The 20,343-nt window shown below is 44.7% G+C and overlaps 1 protein-coding gene across 8 annotated transcripts; it reads left to right on the top strand.

Annotated features, from left to right (window-relative positions):
* The first annotated feature begins 29 nt into the window (after positions 1–29).
* On the top strand, positions 30–19,355 carry shoc1 (shortage in chiasmata 1). 8 transcript variants are annotated; one of them, XM_020052177.3, is made up of 27 exons: positions 30–278; positions 2,795–2,870; positions 4,783–4,912; positions 7,136–7,226; positions 7,364–7,566; positions 7,804–7,948; positions 8,134–8,239; positions 8,335–8,476; positions 8,589–8,687; positions 8,817–8,946; positions 9,109–9,203; positions 9,393–9,662; positions 10,480–11,049; positions 11,183–11,344; positions 12,360–12,536; positions 12,779–12,871; positions 13,838–14,019; positions 14,173–14,239; positions 14,508–14,855; positions 14,996–15,095; positions 15,192–15,303; positions 15,540–15,655; positions 15,812–15,899; positions 16,742–16,873; positions 17,274–17,423; positions 17,889–18,654; positions 18,911–19,355. In XM_020052177.3, coding segments are annotated over exons 1-27 (4,638 nt in total). In that variant the 5' UTR covers positions 30–276; the 3' UTR covers positions 18,997–19,355. The 8 variants fall into 8 exon arrangements, with proteins under 8 accessions (XP_019907736.2, XP_034152102.1, XP_034152100.1 ...); XM_034296209.1 differs by lacking the exon at positions 30–278 and having other exon boundaries at positions 2,674–2,870; positions 4,794–4,912; positions 10,480–10,664; positions 10,722–11,049; positions 18,911–19,354; XM_034296210.1 differs by lacking the exon at positions 30–278 and having other exon boundaries at positions 2,674–2,870; positions 4,794–4,912; positions 14,508–14,583; positions 14,677–14,855; positions 18,911–19,354.
* The last annotated feature ends 988 nt before the right edge of the window (positions 19,356–20,343 follow it).

The raw sequence follows: 20,343 nt of genomic DNA, 5'->3' as shown, positions 1-20,343 counted from the left end.
AGGTGGAAACGGATGTATTTTGAAGGATCGACTTGTAACGGATGGCAGCGCCCATGAGTCTGGATGCGACAGTGAGCAGATTACATTGAACATGAATCGGCGCCATCTTGGGCCCTGTCCCCTTGCTTCTAGCTGCATGTGACATCACAGAAGTAAAGTTTCAAGGCCAAGGGCTTGAGGGGATCGAAAGGTTTTAACAAAAAACTGGCGAGACTGAAGAGAAAGCTAGAGGTTATTCTGTCATCTTTTACATGACAGGAGATTATTTGCGCCGCCATGTAAGTGTCAAACAAAACCGCTATGAGCATAAACATGTAATGATTAATCCTACACAGAAGGGTATTCGAGCTTCATGACCTGAACTTGTTAGCTAGTCCGCTAACCCACTTTTTGTTTTGGCAATGTCGCTAGCCAAGAGGGCAGCAGCCACGGTTACCTTAATAATACGCACTTTAGAGTGCGGACCCACTCAACCCCTTTCTTTTGATCTAAACATGCGTTTTGTGGTTGTTTATTTGTGGTATTGCTAATTAGAGCTAATCGGTTTTCATAGCATCTTTGTAGTCTTCTCTTTTTTCTCCATGATGGGACCTAAATTAAATGTATGATTTTGTCCAATCAGTTGAATTGGGTATGGGATAACCGCTGGGAAATAAACTTGATTAAAGTCGCGTGGACTCGGGAAGGGTAAGAACTGCCTCGTTGTTGGTATATGTAATAAAAAAATATGTCATTCAATAAAAAATGAAAGGAACACTTAAATTACACATAGGGTCTCGATGAATCAAATATTTTAAAGGTCAAAATATTTACTGTACATTGTGTAATTCCTTGAGAACCAAATTACATAACTAAATGTCAATGGAAACCAAAATCAACAACCAATTGAGGGCTGAATTCAAACTCTCCCTGAAAAACAAAGTTAACAATCACAGGCTGTACCAAGTTGCTTGAATTTTATCAGAAACTCATAATGTGACTCAGTAGTGTGTATAGCCCCCGACAACGTCTGGGCATGCTCCTGATGAGGAAGCGGACGCTGTCTTGAGGCATCTCCTCCCAGACCTGGATCAGAGCACCTGGGCAGTCTGTGGCACTACTTGGCACCGCCGGATGCACGATACATAACATCCCAGAGGTTCTCCGTTGTATTCAGGTCTGGGGAACGTGAGGGCCAGTCAATGGCATCAGTGCCTTCGTCACCCAGGAACCACCTACACACTCTGGCCGGCATTGTCCTGCACCTGGAGGAACCCAGGGCCCACTGCACCAGTGTGAGATCTGACGATGGGTCTGAGGATTTTATCCCGGTACCTAACAGCAGTCAGAGTACCGTTGGCTAGTACATGGAGGTCTTTGCGACCGTCCAAGGATACGCCTCCCCAGACCATCACTGACCCACCGCCAAACCATTCATGCTGGATGATGTTGCAGGCAACATAACATTCACCACACCATCTGTTACTAACTACGCCGAACACCACAGCATCTCCAGACTCTTTCTTGTCTGTCACGGGCTCAGTGTGAACCTGCGGTCATCTGTGAAGTGAATGGGGCGCCAATGGCGGACCTGCCAATTCTGGTGTTCTCTGGCAAATGCTGGGCGTGCCTGGCTGTGAGCACAGGTAACTTTGTTACTGAAAGTTTGGTCAGAAACATGCACACCAGTAGCTTGCTGGAGGGCATTTTCTGGGTTCTGGCAGTGCTCCTCCTGTTCCTCCTCACACATAGGAGCAGATACCGGTCCTGCTGTTGGGTTGATGCCCTTCTGCGGCCCTGTCCAGCTTTCCTTGTGTAACGGCCCGTCTCCTGGTGTCTCCTCCATGCTCTTCAGACTGTACTGGGAGACACAGCTAACATTCTTGCTTGCGACGGCACATATGGATGTGCCATCCTGGAGGAGCTGGACGACCTGTGCAACCTTGAATAGGCTACAGGTACCGCCTCATGCTACCAGTAGTGACAAGGACACTAGCAAAACGCAAAACTAGAGAAGAATCAGTCAGGAAGAATAAGGAGCGAGCAATTGTCTGTGGCCACCACCTGCAAAACCATTCCCTTTTTGGGGGTTGTCTTACTGTTGCCTTTACATTGCACCAATGGTCACTTTAATTTGCACCAAAAGAGGTGACATTTATTCACAATCGCTAATGCTTCTTAACTGGACAGATTGATATCCCTGAAGTTTATTTGACTTGGTGTTATGCTGGGATGATTATGTGTTACATTGACTTGGTGTTATGCTGTGATGATTACGTGTTACATTGACTTGGTGTTATGCTGTGATGATTGTGTTCCCTTCATTTTGTTGAACAGTGTATTTGCTGATTAGTCCGGCAGAGGGTGGTGCCGTAGGTCATCGTCTGAGCTTGGGAGGTTAGGAATTGAATATGGTTGTTTTGTTGACTCTTTTGAGCTGAATCGAGGTATAAGGCATCATAAGAACCAGAACAGCGTTTGATGTGTTTCAGAAGACATATCTTGACATTGACGAGCCAGAGTGCGCTGGAGAGTTGCTGCAATGATGTACAGTATTTATCACAAATTGGATATCATGAAATTGGGAAAAAACAGTTACAATTAATAAAAATAAAGTAGTCGTTAGAGTTATGTTTTTCTCTTTGTAATCTGTGATTTGGGTTTGACGCACATTTTAAAGTGACAAACTGAATGCTGGCATCAGGTAAGAGCAAAGCATGTCACCAGTAGTACTATAAACAAAGCATGAAGACCCTTTTCAGATGTAACCAATGTTTTGTAGTGTTTATTTATTGTGTCACTTTTCCCCCTCCAGGTCTGAAGATAGATACGCTTTCTCAAGTCATGTTTTCTCTGCAGTCAAATACAGAGCGTTTGACTATACCTTTGAGGTGAGTTGACTGGTTAGGCTGTTTTGTCTGAAGCCTGTGTGTATATTCCTCATTTGTTATTAGTTCATCCCTAGTTTATTATTTCAGTATAAATACATATGGGGATAGAACAAGTATTTGATACAGTAGTCTACTTACAAAGCATGTAGAAGTCTGTCGTTTTTATCATAGGTACTCTTCTACTGTGAGTGACGGAATCTAAAACAAAAATCCAGAAAATCACATTGTATGAATTTTAAGCAATTAATTAGCATTTTATTGCATGACATAAGTATTTGATACATCAGAAAAGCAGAACTTAATATTTGGTACAGAAACCTTTGTTTGCAGTTACAGAGATCATACGTTTCCTATAGTTCTTGACTAGGTTTGCACACACTGTAGCAAGGATTTTGGCCCACTCCTCCATACAGACCTCCAGATCCTTCAGGTTTCTGGGATGTCGCTGGGCAATACAGACTTTCAGCTCCCTCCAAAGATTTTCTATTGGGTTCAGGTCTGGAGACTGGCTAGGCCACTCCAGGACCTTGAGATGCTTCTTACGGAGCCACTCCTTAGTTGCCCTGGCTGTGTGTTTCGGGTTGTTGTCATGCTGGAAGACCCAGCCACGACCCATCTTCAATGCTCTTACTGAGGGAAGGAGGTTATTGGCCAAGATCTCGCGATACAAGGCCCCATCCATCCTCCCCTCAATACGGTGCAGTCGTCCTGTCCCCTTTGCAGAAAAGCATCCCCAAGGAATGATGTTTCCACCTCCACTCTTCACGGTTGGGATGGTGTTCTTGGGGTTGTACTCATCCTTCTTCCTCCAAACACGGCAAGTGGAGTTTAGACCAAAAAGCTCTATTTTTGTCTCATCAGACCTCATGACCTTCTCCCATTCCTCCTCTGGATCATCCAGATGGTCAATGGCAAACTTCAGACGGGCCTGGACATGCGCTGGCTTGAGTAGAGGGACCTTGTGTGCGCTGCAGGATTTTAATCCATGACGGCGTAGTGTGTTACTAATGTTTTTTTTTTGAGACTGTGGTCCCAGCTCTCTTCAGGTCATTGACCAGGTCCTGCTGTGTAGTTGTGGGCTGATACCTCACCTTCCTCATGATCATTGATGCCACACGAGGTGAGATCTTGCGTGGAGCCCCAGACCGAGGGAGAGTGATCGTCATCTTGAACTTCTTCCATTTTCTAATAATTGCCCCAACAGTTGTTGCCTTCTCACCAAGCTGCTTGCCTATTGTCCTGTAGCCCATCCCAGCCTTGTGAAGGTCTACAATTTTATTGTCTGTTTGATTGTGTGTGTGGACTTTTATACAGGTAACGAGTTCAAACAGGTGCAGTTAATACAGGTAATGAGTGGAGAACAGGAGGGCTTCTAAAAGAAAAACTAACAGGTCTGTGAGTTAGTTTCTTACTGGTTGGTAGGTGATCAAATTCTTATGTCATGCAATGAAATGCTAATTATTTATTTAAAGATCATACACTGGGGAGGTGTTCCTGGCACGTCCAGCTGGGAGGAGACCTCGGGGTAGGCCCAGGACTAGGTGGAGAGATTATATTTCGACACTGGCCTGGGAACGCCTCGGGATCCCCCAGTCAGAGCTGGGAAATGTGGCTCGGGAAAGTGAAGTTTGGGGTCCCCTGCTGGAGCTGCTGCCCCCGCGACTCCATACCGGATAAGTGGATGAAGCTGAGATGAGAGATTTTTGTTTTAGATTCCGTCTCTCAGTTGAAGTGTACCTATGATAAAAATTACAGACCTCTATGTGCTTTGTAAGTAGGAAAACCTGCAAAATCGGCAGTGTATCAAATACTTGTTCTCCCCCTCCTTGCAAATTCAGTTGAGCACAGTTACATTATTTTGTGTGATAGCATTTTTATCTTTTACATTAAATTATTGTCCCTCAACCTGGAGGCTTCTACTAGTTACAGATTGACCATGAGCTGTCTGGCCCTTCCTTTGCCCTACCAACTGGGCAGTAGTGACCTATACCCTCCCCCTGGCAGTCCTCCTGATGCCACCTACAGGAAACCATGGAGTAGAGGTAGGATGGATTTATGAAAATGAAGAGAGAACATATGGAATCATGTAGTAATTTTAAAAATGTATACTTCGAAGTAGCCATCCTTTGCCTTGATGACAGCTTTGCATTCTCTCAACATGCTCCGTGAGGTAGTCACCTGGAATTTCAATTGACAAGTGTGCTGAACTTAAATTTGTGGAATTAATTTTCTTCCTCAATTAGTTGTTGTAGTGTTGTGACAAAGCAGGGTTGGTATACAGAAGACTATCATTATATCTGTGCTGTAGGACTCCATATTAGGGGAAGAACGACTCAAATAAGCAGAGAAACGACAGTCCATAATTACTTTAAGACATGAAACTTGGTCAATCAGGAACGTTTCAAAATATCATCACCTCAAAAACGTTTGTATCTGTGGATAAATATTGGCCAAAAAAAGTCTGTATAAAATAATACAACCCAGAAAAGTTGGGACAGAGGCAAAACATTTCTTTTCCAGAGTGGTTTACCACTCGATGAAAGACTGCGTGGGCCAATAGTGCAACAGTTTAAGAGTAACATTTCTCTACGTAAAATTTTGAGTTTGGGGATCTCATCATCTATGGTAAATAATAAAATCTCTGTACACAAGGGACAAAGCTGAAAACCAATATTGGATGGCTGTGAACTTCTGGCCCTCAGGCGGCGCTGCATTAAGATCAATCAAATTTATTTCAATCAATCAAATTTATTTATAAAGCCCTTTTTACAACAGCAGTTGTCACAAAGTGCTTTACAGAGACACCCGGCCTTAAACCCCAAGGAGCAAACAACAGTAGTGTTGAATTTCAGTGGCTAGGAAAAACTCCCTAAGGTCGAATTTTAGGAAGAAACCTAGAGAGGACCCAGGCTCAGAGGGGTGACCAGTCCTCTTCTGGCTGTGCCGGGTGAGATATTAAGAGTCCAATTGGAATAATAAATACATTTCTCTGGGCTAATTCCAGAGTCTATTTGAATTTAGACTAGGTCAGAAGTATGATCAGGTGGACAGGGACAGCAACGGGCCCCCCAAACCAGGTAATCCGCAGGTGTGGACCAGGACCTCATCTCCTTCTAAAATGTAAAACTGGAGGAAACTGAGAAAAGTTAGTAGTACATCCCTCATACCCCCCAGCACAATAATATAGCAGCGTAACACCTTGGAACTGAGACGGGGGGGTCCGGTGACACTGTGGCCCTACCCGGGGGAGGCCCCGGACAGGGCCCAACAGGCAGGAAATCAATCCACCCACATTGCCAGGCATCAACCAAAGGGACACCCACCAACCGCAACCCCCCTGAGTTAAGACAGACATGATTCTGTAGTGGACATCACTGAATGGGCTCAGGAACTCTTCCGAAAACCACTGTCTGTGAACAGTTTGTTGCTGCATCCACAAATACCAGTTAAAACTCCATATATTCCATGCAAAGAAGAAACGATGTATAAAAAAAGGCGAAGTGGAAACTGTCCTGTGGCCTGATGAATCAAAATGTGAAATTATTTTGGGAAATCATGGATGTCACCTCCTCCGGACTAAACAGGAGAGGGGCCTTCCAGCTTCTTATCAGCGCACAGTTCTAAAGCCAGCATCCATGATGGTATGGGGGTGATTTGTGCACATGGCGTGGGTGACTTGCACATCTGTGAAGGAACCATTAATGCTGACCAATATATGCAGGTTTTGGAGCAACATATGCTGCCATCCAGACAGTGTCTTTTTCAGGGAAGGCCTTGCTTATTTCAACAAGACAATGCCAAACCACGTTCTGCACATATTAAAACAGCATGGCTCCATAGTAAAGGTGTCTGGATGCTAAACTGGCCTGCCAATAATAAACAATTTCTAAGTTTTAACATTTGATATGTTTTCTTTTTTACTTTTTTCAATTAAATATAGGGATGATTGATTGCTTGCACATCATTGCATTCTGTTTTTATTTGTGCTTTACGCAGCGTCTTAACTTTTTTGGAAACAGGATTGTATATGAAATGAACTGTATCGGAATTGTTTAACATGTAGAATATGTTGTACTTCATGAGTTATGAGGGGAATCTGCTGAAAATACACATTTCTTAAATCGTACAAAGATTTCCCAAAAATGTTTAGGAATTATTTGCAATTTGTGCAACTTCCTTTGAAAGGATGACAGCAGTGAGCCTCAGGTTAACTTTACTGTAACTTCAGGTCTCAGAGAATTTCTTTTTGTTCCTTGTTTTGACAGGAAATGTGATTTCCACCTGCAAACTGTTTGTTAGTGGATCTGTACTTGATGATCTGGGAACTAAAGGACTGCCAACAGACTGTCTTGAAAAGTAAAACATTTATTTGAAAAGATTGTCAGGCTACTATGCACACAATCTGTGTTACATTTACAGCTGATTTGTTACTGAAAGAGTTGCAATGTGCGTCAGATATTTAGCAGTGTTTTAAATTTATGCCATTTCTTCAGGCTGATTGTTAGTCTGAGTCAGGTGAAAGGGGATCCTCTGGAGGTGATTCCAAGCTCCAACCCCAAATCACAGCTTGATGTAGACCGAGAGGATGTAGCATGGCTCCTGAGAGAAGCTACGAATGACACAGCGCACTTTGTCTGTAATGAGTCCTTTAGCAAGAGGACAGTGGCGCAATTGAGCCCAAGACATCACCTTAAAGGTCAGTTCATAGGATGATTTTTAGTTTTAATGCTAATTCGATCAATGTAGTATCCTTGCTGAATGATGCTGATGAGTGAAATTCCTTTATTTAACTTAATTTGCACCCAAACATACAAGACAAACATTTATCCCAAGTTACATGACAAAAGCTGTCACTTAGAAACAAGTCGCACAATAACTTTGGAGATGTGCTGATCTAAACAAACTTGTTTTTTCTCATATCTTGTCATGGCAGAGGATGTGCTGTTTGTTGATCACTTGCCACAGTTTAAGAAACGTCTGCCATCTTTAAAAGCCAAATTGTCTCGACTGAGGACCCTGCCCGTGTCAGACCCACTCCTCACCACTGGAGGCGCCCTGTCAGAGGAAAGTATATTCAGGTCGGCAACAGGATTAGGGACGTCAATTTGTTGAATATACATGTAATTCCAGAAGCAAAAAGTTATTAGTTGAAGTATATCATTTTAACCACTGAATTATATTTTAGTTACTCAATATAGTTATTTACACATTTACAGTTTTAATTATTGCTTTTTTGTTTTGTTAATGATTCCATGTCTTCTAGCCATTGTGCTGCCTATGAGGTACTCCTTAAGGACGAGACAGAAAGCTCAAAAACCACTTTGAATGCTGATGAGGCATTCAATAAGGAGTTGTTGTTGAATGAAGAGGTAATAATAAGTGATGCTAAAACAGATAACTAATCTGTTGAGGAAATAATTTTTATGTAATAATGTATTTCTGCAATGTTATTCCCTTTTTAAAGTCCTTGATGTTACCTGTTGAAATGGATTCCTGCACGGTCAAAAGGGAAGATTGCATCCCCTTTTCAAATCTGTATAAATTGTTGAATCTTCTACCAGAATTGGTGGAGGACCAAACCCCTTGTCTGGATATACTCACTACAGGTGCTGGATAAGTATATCTTGGACTAACAGTTCCAGTCTAAAATGACTGTGAATGATCAAGTCCTGTGTCATTTGTAAGTAATTATGTAGAAATTACACCCTGGTCTTTCAGCAACTTCACTTGTCTCACTGGACACATCTCAGCTTGAAGAGCCGTTGTTGCCTCTCAATGACTCTCACTGTGAATTGAATGAAACCCTCAGGTCATCAGGTGTGTCTTTCACTTTACTGAAGATCTCACTTCCGTGTGTCCAGTCAGTGAATAAACAGAGTGGTTATCGACATACAAAACAGTCTTCCAAGAGAGGGATTACTAGAATGTCTCCCCCTCTCCTCTCAGATCATTTAATGTTGCATACTCAGATGGAGCTGGACCTACTCCTCAGCCTCTCTCCCAAACCAAGCCCGACTCATATCTGTCTGTCCCCCTCTCAACTACAACATGAGCAGGTCTCTCCGGTCGACAGACAGTGAGTCAACAGACTTTCACATCTACGTATTGACTGTCTGCAATGACACACAATGAAAAAAGCACCTTCAGGGCATGTTTACATTACAAACTCTTTGTAGACTCAACTTGGTTTGCATAATCATTCATTTAGTGATACATGGTCTTGGTGATTGTGTTGCAGTTTTTTTGTGTCCAAGAGAGATCAGGAGGAAATGGAGAGGGCAGTTTGGAGTGCAGAGAAGCACCCTCACTTCATACTGGACTTTCTTTTGGCAGGTAAGACTATGGTCCAGGATTTGAATGAGGTATGTGACATAACAAATGACCACGGATTAAGAATTAAAATGTGCACTCTTACTAGTTTACTTAAGTTTCCTCTGTCACTAGTCCTTTGTCTGACATTGCATTGGATGCAGCATTGCCTTGCTAAAAAGCCATATTCCCCTCTTTGCTAAACGCTAACAGAGCCTCAGAAGTCAGAACCCACTTTGCAGTTCCAGCCTTTGAATGAAGCCATGAAGTTATTGCTGATTGGTTGTGACAACACTTCAACACTTGGAGGGGGGATGGAACCTTTTGATCTGGGACCAATCACACCAGGGCTGACTGGCATGTATCCGGAAGGTTCCTGTGACTTCACTGAGCACATGACCACCCCAGCGCCACCCCACACTGTGGTGACACTGAGCAGTAGGACGGAGGATTTCACACCGCTACCCCTCTGCCAGACGGACGGTGAGTGTGGCTTAGATATTGTCCCGTTGCAGTCTGTCCGGCTTCCAGGTAGTTCCATCACAGCCTAAACACTATTGAGGTTATTGTGTTGTCTTCTTTTACAGATATTTTGAGTGAATTTGTAGATGACTCTAGGAAGTGTTATTTCTTCATCAGGCTGAGATCAGAACGATGTATAAATCAGTTTACTTATTACACACTGTAAGCACATTTCCTGCCACTCACTTCCACTGTGATTCATAAAACCATTGAAACTTTATATATATATACACACACACACACAGCTCCGGAAAAAATTGTCCGGGTGGCTGGTCCCAGACAATCTTAGAGGTGAAGATGCTGGATGTGGAGGTCCTGTGCTGGTGTGGTTACACGTGGTCTGAGGTTGTGAGGCCGGTTGGATGTACTGCCATATTCTCTTAAACACCTTTGGAGACGGCTTATGGTAGAGAAATGAACATTCAATTCACAGGCAACAGCTCTGGTGGACATTCCTGCAGTCAGCATGTCAATTGCACGCTCCCTCAAAACTTGCGACATCTGTGGCATTGTGCTGTGTGATGGAACTGCACATTTTTAGAGTGGCCTAAAACACACGATTTAGACAGATTTGTGAGAAATAGGCCTTTTGTGTACATGGAGAAAGTCTTAGATCGTTGAGTTCAGCTCATGATAAATGGGGGCAAAAACAAAAGTGTGGCGTTTATAATTTTGTTGTGTGTGTGTGTGTGTGTGTGTGTGTGTGTGTGTGTGTGTGTGTTCGTGGGCATCTGGCTGCAGCGGAGGTCTTGAATCTAGCTCTTCTCTCTGTCCATAGAACTGTCAGTTCCACTCGCTGAGATCAATGTCAAGTCCATCCTGAGAAATGTAACACAGATGACTGTGACATCCCATCAGGACAGAGGAAGAAATGAAAATACTGCTAAGGCTGGTACCACTACCCACGAGAGAGAGATATCTGGGAATACCGCCTTTTCAGCTCAAGCTGGTACCAATTCCCAGGAGAAAGAGAACACTGGGAATGTAGCCGTCACAGCACAATCATCTACTTTCTTCCAAGAGAAAGACAGGTCTGGGAATATGGTCTTTTCAGCAGCACCTGTTTCCCCTGGGAATATGAAAGTGTCAGCAGCACAGGCTACCACCACCAGTTACATGGGGAAATGTGACCATGCAGTTGGAACTCAGATGATGGAGCAGGTCATACCTGACCAGAGGGATGATGTATTAAAACACTCAACCGCCAGACCTGCTGTGAGAGACAGTCACAATAGTTATACTGTGGCTAAATCTCAGAAGATCCTGGACCCGCTATCCTCTTTCATAATGTTGAGGTCCCAACAGAGAACTGTCTCAGTGTCACCTCAGAAATATACAAGCACCCCAGGTAGTGTAACGTAATGATAGAATTCCTTTATGTACATACAGTAGTTAATCAATTTCAATTGAAACTCAAAGCAAACAGCATTTACAGCAACATGGGTTTAGAACGTGATACAAGTCATTTTCGCTTTTCTCAGTGTCACAGGTGATGGAGCTGACACCTCCGCCAGCCACCAAAGAACTGCATCATGGGTTAGAGGTTAAGCCTGTTGTCAATGCAAACAGTGCAGGAAATGACATCATTCAGCCTGTATCTAGTGACAGACATGACTGTGGAGTCATACACATCCAAGCCACAGGTACAATGTATTACTAGAGTACACATACTTTATTTTCATTTAAAGTATGTTGATAACAACATACTGTATAGTGACACGAGCCCATGTACTTCAATGATCATTCATCTGGGTAAGGGTGTGGGCTGTTAGACCTAAATCATTCAATCAGATCTGTTTACCAAAGCATAACTGAGCATTTGATGGACAAAAGGAGTCTCAGGGAAATGAATCATTAGACAAACATTCAAAGGACTCTTACCCAATGAAGCTCAGGGTCTGCTGGTTTTCTGTTCAACCAATGTCATTGTACTACTTTGTTGTTTTGTCCGACTTCACACCAGGTTTGTCTGAGTGGATACTTTGACCCCCCCCCCCCCCATCACCACCACCTTGGCTCATTGGTGTGACATTAGAATGTCAGACAGCGTTGCACCTTCATAGACTTTCCAAAACGAACATCTTTTATTGCACTACATAACCGCGGCTGAGAGCAAACCACACAACCATATACCACAAACCACACGGCCATACACCCCAAAACCACACGGCCATAGACCCCAAAACCACACGGCCGTAGACCCCAAAACCACGCGGCCGTAGACCCCAAAACCACGCGGCCGTAGACCCCAAAATCACGCGGCCGTAGACCCCAAAACCACGCGGCCGTAGACCCCAAAACCACGCGGCCATAGACCCCAAAACCACACGGCCATAGACCCCAAAACCACACAGCCATAGACCCCAGAACCACACGGCCATAGACCCCAGAACCACACGGCCATAGACCCCAAAACCACATGGCCATAGACCCCAAAACCACTGCTCTCCTAATAAATGATGACAGTATACCAGTAACTTTAAAAAGTACCACAGCTTTCAGCCACCTAGCTTAGAGGACCCAAACCACCCTGTTCATAATATACAGCTACTGAATTGCCAAATGCCGGCAATGCTGTGATCTGGCCCCAGCTAAACATGAAACGTCGCCAGCACAGCTTCTGCCGTCCCACCTTACTCTCGCTACATGCTCCTGCAGAGAGTCAGTTCCAGGCGTACCGCGAGCTGCGAGCGTTTGTCCTGCCCTGCCTATCCAGAGCCCGGGAGCTAGGCCTGACCAGCACGTCCTGTGGAGACTTCAGAACCCTGGAACCGGACCACACGCGATACCTCCTGAAACAACAGGAGAAGGAGCTCAGCGTGAGACAGGGCCAGGGTAAATCACGCCAAACATCGCCAGTCAGACACGGACCAGACTTGGACTCTGTTGGGTGGTTTTGCCGATTAAATTTTTTTCATGTGTTTAGTGGATTGCTAATCCGACTTAACATGTAAAAAAAAATATATATTTAATGTAAAAGTTATTTAACGTATCCTGCCTCCCTAATTCTGGAATCTCAACATGCCACGTGTTTATTGGTTGACCAAAATAATCAAGTGTATGGTGTTGTCTTACAGACCCAGAGGCCCTATACAACCAGCTGGCTCTGATACATGTGCTGGTGACAGTGAAGGACATGATCTTCAAGTGGGATCTAAGCACTGCGCTGGGTCTGTATGAGTTGAAGCAGGAAGTACAGCGTATTCCACAATGTTTTCAATACATCGCAAACCACAGTTCCTTTTTAGTCGGCCACTCTGTATTGGTTTAACGCTCAAACATCTTATTTAACTGACAACTTCAGTACAGTCACACTCTGAACAAGGTTTAGTGAGATGAAGAGCCTCAACTAAGCCTCAGGGAACGAAGGAGAGAAGGGCTTTTCCGGAGCGGATGTTTATGATCAGGTTGGCTGATGAATATCCACAGGAACAGCTTTCCCCCCCCACAGCCATTTTGAGGGAAATAACATCTTATATATTATGCACTGTAGTACCTGAAATTCCCATAGTAATATGCGTTAATAGTCGAATAGTGTGTTGTGATTGGCAGTGATCAGAACGCTGTGGGAGGAGCAGGAGGTTATACGCACAGTGTTCTGTACAGGCATTAGGCCCATGTGTGGATTGGACGTGCATGTGCCGTTTATGCGACAGTCTTGTCTGTTTTACCATTCTCGCATCTCGGATTGTTGCATTGCATCTCCATGACATTTAACAGCAGGTGTTGCCTGTCGGCGCTTGAGCTCACCCCACCAAAGCGCGGCTTCGTGTTGCGCATCTTTCAAGGCGGTGGCAGATTGATTGGTGCTGTGGAAAGCTGGATGATAACTCATACCATCTGTGTGCTTTCATGGCCCGGATGTCCTGCTCCTCCAAGACTCACTGTGTAGTTGTATGAACGGTTCCGGATTAGAGAGGTGAAAGATAAGCTGTAAGGTGGGCCTAACCCTAACCGCTCCTGGTTTCACGTGGCCTTTGTTCAGGGCTCGATTATATTAACGAGTGAATGACGGTGTGCGAGTGTCAAACACATGGTCTCTCACTGCGTCCCCTCCTCGGGGAATCTTGGTTCTAGACATGCATTAGTGTTGCTGTCTCTACACCTGACCTGTCCCTCTTATGGTCCTGCAACAGAGTACCTGTCGAAGGCCTCAGAGGCTTGCGTGGGGCAGAGTCTGAACACGCTAGTGAGGAAGCTACAGGTTGTACTGTACCTTAGGCAGAGGAACCAGGAGCCCAACACCAAAATGCTAGAACTCCAGGAAGTCCTGAGCACATGGGTGCAGAGGAAGAGCAGTGGGGCCCAAAACTTCCAAGTGAGTTTTCTCTCCTATCAAAATGCATTTAAATACTAGAAACTAGTTTTGCAATTAATTCAGTGTAACAGATCATGGGCACAGAATAAAATGGGTAGTTAATTAGGTAATTCAAGGTTCCAGGAGGAGGTTTTCAGGTGTCTCCGTGTGTAGGTTTTGGTGATAACGACGACTGACTCAAACAGGGATGTGGTTGTTAAAGGCCTGAGCCAAGTCAAAGGTAAGGGAAGTATCTTCTCTCTGGTTATGTTTCAGTGCCGAGCCAATTTAGGCCGTCACAAAGGTTGGTGAGAGGACAATGGAACGCAGGCTTTGGGGAATAGATCAGGGATGCTGTCATTGTAATTGAATCTAATAAAGTGGATATTTGTGTGTGTGACTGTGTGTGACTGTGTGTGACTGTGTGTGACTGTGTGTGACTGTGTGTGACTGTGTGTGACTATGTGTGACTGTGTGTGTGTGTGTGTGTGTGTGTGTGTGCGCGTTAGTGTCAGGCAAGACTGTTGTTGCCGTGAGTTCGGAGGGGAGGAGAACCAAGCTGGAGGTTGCAGTGCTGGTAGAGAGGTGTGAGCCTCCTAGAACTCCATCTATTCACCTTTGTGTATATAGGACCTGTTATGGAGAACATTCCCTTTCCTGCCCTCTCTGCTCTCCCAGCCTGCAGAGTTGCTGGTGTTTGGTGGTGTCTTGTCAACACCTGGGATCAGACCTCCCGTGGAACCGGTTCTCCCTGGTGGTGGAGTTTGACCACACAGAACACGCCCCCTGGGCCGCGGTCTGTGCAGAGAAGAACATCCCTCACATCACCTTTCGGACCACGATACCAAACCCCTCTGGTTCCTGTCAAACTCTGTTCATTTGAATGCGTTAATTGTATACTTGCAGTATCTTGTACAATTCTGAAATTGTCAATGAGTTGTGGTTATCAATTCCCCTTTCGCCCCAATCTGCACGTGTGTCTGTGTGAATTCATCAGAGAATGACAGTTGGGCCCTGGAACGCAGCGTTCCCTTTTTCCTGTTTGTGACTGAAAGTCTTCTCAGCTGCCCTCTGCTGCTGCAGATACTGGAGTCAACGTGGGTTTTGTTCCTATCGAAGCAGTAGGCAGCCATTGGCCTGGTGGTTGCTGTCACTTTAATGCTCGAGCGGGATGTGAATGCCATCTCTTGCAGGTATAATATAACCGTATTGGAGCGGAGCCACAGCCCGTCCTTACAGATTCTTGGAGGGACTCACCACTATGGAGTGGTTACAGTTGATGAGAGCACTGCCGTCATCATTCAGGTACGCCATTCAGGTACGCCATTCAGGTGTCCAGGACAGAGCCTTTCTTAGTCTTTCTTTTGAAAAATCTTATTAGTTGTGTACAAATGGGGATTCAGAATAATGTCTCTCCATCTCAGTGTTCTCCATGGCCCTTTGACCTGTGCAGAATGCCACATCACTGCCTTACTTGCTGTTTGAGGTTTCTGTGTAAGATTGTATGTGCTGTCGTGACACTGTGGGTGTGTCTGCTGTAGGAGCTGGAGGAGCTGTGTCAGGACAGGGCCTGTGAGGCTGTAGTGATGAGACTAACTGCCCTGTCTCTGCAGTACAGTCGCTGCTGGCTCATCCTCTACTGCCAGCAGGAGTCGGGGTACGCACGCACACGCACGTACGCACGCACACACGCGCACGCACGCACACACGCACCGCAGGACTCCCTGTTAACACACTCAGACACATACAGACACGGAAACACTCTGCACATTACACGATTGAGCTGTTTTTGTGATGGTTTCTGTGCTTGTAGATTGAAGAGTGAGGGCTTCAACAACTTGGCATTGGTTTACTCCTCTCTGGTGCTGTTTGGACTTGAGACTGAGGACTTGGATGTCAAGGTAAAATACACTCTGGAGTTCCCAACACTGGGTAGAAAACATTGTCACGTCCTAGTTTATGTTTCGTCAGGATTTGTAAGTTTGAGGGGTCCATGGACCCTCCATGTCAACAGGAATGTTGTTCCTTAGCACATCTTAAGTTGTATTTTATCTGAACACTGTGATCAGGATTCTTCCTGCAGTATAGGAAACCGTTTCCTTTTCATGTAATTTCATTTTACCGGGTGCCTATGTTATATGTTGAAGAGGGAGCTGAGGTAGAGGGGGGAATCTGCCTAGAAGGGACTTGGTAAATTAGTGGGTACAGGTCTGGGGTCATCTATGTAACGAGGGCCAGTTCAAGACGGTGGGTGGTGAAGGTGTACTGGTTACAGACGGATGGCAGTGTGGTAAATTGCATCTGATTGGGAGCTTTTTTTTTTGTCATACTTGGCAGTGTGGGTGAACCTGGCCTCATCGTGGAACCAGAAAACCATTCTGGCTGTAATTTCTAACTGAATTAATTTGGAGCTCTTGACATGCTCCTACCTATGTTTAGGGGTCAAGTCAGTTGAGGAAGGCTCTGTTTGAAAGGCATACGTTTAGTTCATTCTGTTGTGTTTACGAGAAGGTGGAGGTCAAATAGGTTTTCAGTGAGGGGACAGTTATCACATGATGGTGACATCTGCATGAAGGTTGCTAAGGGAGTTGCTGGCAGCAAGTTCAACATCATTAAGAAACACGGAGAGTCGGGTCGGCCTAAGACTCCAGGAATGTATTGGATAAGAACGGTTCCTGGAACATTACGTGATTTCTGTTTACTGAGCATTGACATTTTAATGACTGCTTTCCCTCAAACCTAGGTGGTGATTTTAACACAAGTTGTGGACATCGCCAAATGGATCTGCCAGATAGCCTTCCACACACTGCTGTCTAGTGACAGAGATCCTCTGAACTACCTGGACAGAGAATGGTTATCTGTATTGCCCTCAGAGGTGACTAGTTACTATAAAAACGTGTGGAAATTCAATACTGTTAAGTTACTCTGGATAAGAGGGTCTGCTCAATATTCGTAACTTATATTTAACAAAAGCACAATTATTTGTAAGACAGTCCAAAATGTCTGTTTGTGTCAATCTGTTTGTAAAAGTTGCATCTGCACTCTGTTAGTCAAACACAAGGCCAGTCCATAGAAACAAACTGACATCTTGTGTCAGCAGCTTCGGGTATTTCTCTTCTCTCCATTGTCTACATCATTGTCGTAGTTTATTCAGAATCAAATTTACTGTCATCATTTAGTTAATTACTGATGTGAGGAAACAATTTAAACATAGTTCTCCCTGTGGAGGCATTTTAGGTCAGTGGTTTTCAGTGATATTGCCTGCTCCTCCCCAGGAGGAGTGGTGCCTGCTCGGCTTCCCCTGTGTGAACCCCCTGGTGGCCCAGCTGATGTTAAAGAGGAGCCCGTCTTTTCACTGGCTCCTTGGGGCCTCCCTTTCCCAGCTACAGGCCCTATTCCCTGAGGTCCCTCTCAAAGTACTGAAGGTGACCTGGTCCGCCATCTCCTCTGGTTTCTCAGTCATTACACTGCCATAGCTTTACAGAATCTAATTAACATTCACATAAAATGTAAGTACAATTTTCCTTTCACACGATCAACGAGTTTCTCTCACTGGGCCATAAGGCAAAACACATGCAATGAGCGCACCCCTGTTTACTTACATAGAAATGTATGTATCTCCAGTGCAAATCTGGACAAGAATGTTGTTCATCTAGATAAATCTCTAGCACTCTAAACATGCTCTTTGTCTTGTCATACACCTCACCTTCACTGGGAAGAGAATATGGGGTTGTATATTTTATAAATTACAGTGTATTTGTTAATTCCTTAAAGCAGCTGCATTCTCGTCATAATAACCCTGTCATCTATGGTGCTGCACTTTGACGAGGGTGGAATGTTGATACTAGAAGTGACATTTGTTATTGTGTTCAATATCTTCCTTACCGTAGCTCTTCAGTGACATCACGTCTCTGTACAAGCTGTCTGCCTCCTCTCCAGAGTCTCCCACTGAGCTCAGACATCATAGAGACTACGGTAACCCCACCAACCCTTGGCCCACCAGCCAAGACAACCCTCACACCCATCCTGGGGGACACACACCTCATGGCCGCCCTAAACCGTTGAAACCCAGCAGCTTCATCACTGGCTCTCCCCGAGCTGAGAGTGGGGAGTGGAGCCTCTATAGACAAGGTTCGCTCGAGGCCAAGGAGGACAGCCCAGACTTCCAGGTGGACTTGAGTCGCTGCTTCAGATCCCAGCCGGTCCCTTTCCAGCAGCCCTGGAGGCTCAACCCATTGGAGGCTGAGGAGCCGAGCACCGAGGAGAAGTTTGTGGGATGGAATAGAGTAGAAGAGGAGTGGACGGACAGAGTACCCCTGGTGCCCTTTGGTTCGCCCAGAGATCATGCAGCAGGGGATCCGTTTCAAACAGGCCCCTCATCCCCGTTTAGCTACAGAAACAACCAGCAGAGACCAGTGTGCTCCGACAACCAGGGAGCCTCCTCTACAGTAGCCCGTGGTGACCTGCAGCAGTCCCCTGACAACCACCACCCAGGCCTGACTTCACCTCGAGTCGCTCTGTTCTGGGGGAGCCGCCCAGGTAGCCCCTATAACAATACCTGGGCCGGGGGAGACGTGAGTGTGTCACCTGGCTACGGCACCAGTTACAGGACGGAGAGGAAGAGGAGGGCGGAATGCCCAGCCATGATTGGACGAGGTAAAGACCGAGAGCAACGTATTACAGCGCTCATAAGGCACTAAAGGATTGAATTAGATTTAGATCCGATTACAGGGAAGATACGCTACCAGGGGTGCCTTGCCTTGTAGGTTTCAGGTTAGGGTTAGGGATGTTCCCAGCATTGCCTCAAGTGTGATGAGAACACATTTATGTAGGTACATGTAAGCCCTTGCAAAATTGTGTTGTATGTTTTGATTCCATGTATTCTTGCCCTTTCGTCTTTTTTTTCATGCAGTTTTAACACCTTTGAAAAGGGGAAAGCTACGTTATGAGAAGGTGCCTGGCCGGAGGGATGGACAGACAAGACTGAGGTTTTTCTAAAGTGCCTCATCTTTGAAATGGTGTTGAACAAGAGCTTACATGGATCAGTCAGACACTTGGGCGGTCTACAACAACCCTTTATGTGGTATGGAAGACATACGAGTAGCGAGCCATGACTCCCTTCAGGGCCAGAGTGGAGTAGGCCAGAGGGGTTTTTAGACAGTTTTACTTCTCAACAGTTTTTGGGGAAATTATTTTAAAAAATTGGAAGGAAATTGTGATCCACATTTTGTGAATAATTTTTATTAATGTAAATAGTTTTGTGTCTATTTACATTTAAAAATACATGTTAAATATTCATCGTTCTCTGTTATGCCAGGACATTTTTTTATTAAAGCATACCAGTATCTAAAGCTTTGTACACAATTTTTATTTGTGCCAGAACGTATGAGGAATTCTATCAGCAATATGAACTTGACCAGATTCATATTTATGAACACAACTTTGTGTATGACTGTGATCTCCATGAGGTGAAATGTGAGTGTACATCTAATAGTCTTCAGCCTAGTCTAAAGCCTTTGGTTCCGTGACCTTTCCCTAGCAGTCCAGTGTTTCCATGGTTATTGCTTCTAGCTATGCTGTACTGAGAAGCAGCAGGTGGACTGGACAGCAGGACAACAGTCAAAGCTCCATTCACAAACACAGCCCCTGTGTTTACCAACAATGAGGGACATTTCACAAAGATTGTACTGCCCCCAAATTACTTTGGTTACAACTTGTAAAACGACTTTATTATCGTGTCATACAGACACTTAATTTCAATGTGAATGGGTGTTGAGACATTTTGCAGGGCAACAATGAGATGTACGAATGATGTGATAATGTAAACTTACATTTTTTTATTAGTATTTGCTGGTAATTGTAGGGAAACTGGATTGTCCCTGCAATAAATATAAGAATAATGTTGTCCCTGTAATCATCTGTAATTTAGTCCATGACAGTCTGACCTAATACATTGATACATTTAGCCAAAAATGGCTTGTATTCGTCTCTTTATGACCAAGATTAGATGAATCGTTCAAATACATTATTATTATAATTATTAATAATGTTATGTTTCACATAGAACGTGCTTAGTATTTCACAATCAAATATTTTATGGAGGTTTTATTTTTACTGCTAAAAGTGATAGTTTCCCTCTCTTTTATTTCGGAGCTCCTAAGGTAGTTTTTCATTTAGAGCAGTTTGGCCCTTATCACGGTTTCTCAGAGTGTGGAGAGGGCTTATCTTCACGAGCCAGCAGACTGAAGCCTGCTCCCGCAGGAATGAGCCTCAGACAAAGAGCCCCCTGGGGCATTGATTCCTGCCAGCAGCAAACCTCCTGTGTCCATAACACACACTCCTACA

This window comes from Esox lucius, chromosome 13 (genome assembly GCF_011004845.1).
Source record: "Esox lucius isolate fEsoLuc1 chromosome 13, fEsoLuc1.pri, whole genome shotgun sequence".
Classification (NCBI taxonomy): Eukaryota; Metazoa; Chordata; class Actinopteri; order Esociformes; family Esocidae; genus Esox; species Esox lucius.
The sequence above is the reverse complement of the archived record's forward strand: the minus strand, read 5'-3'. Positions and strand labels throughout refer to the sequence as shown.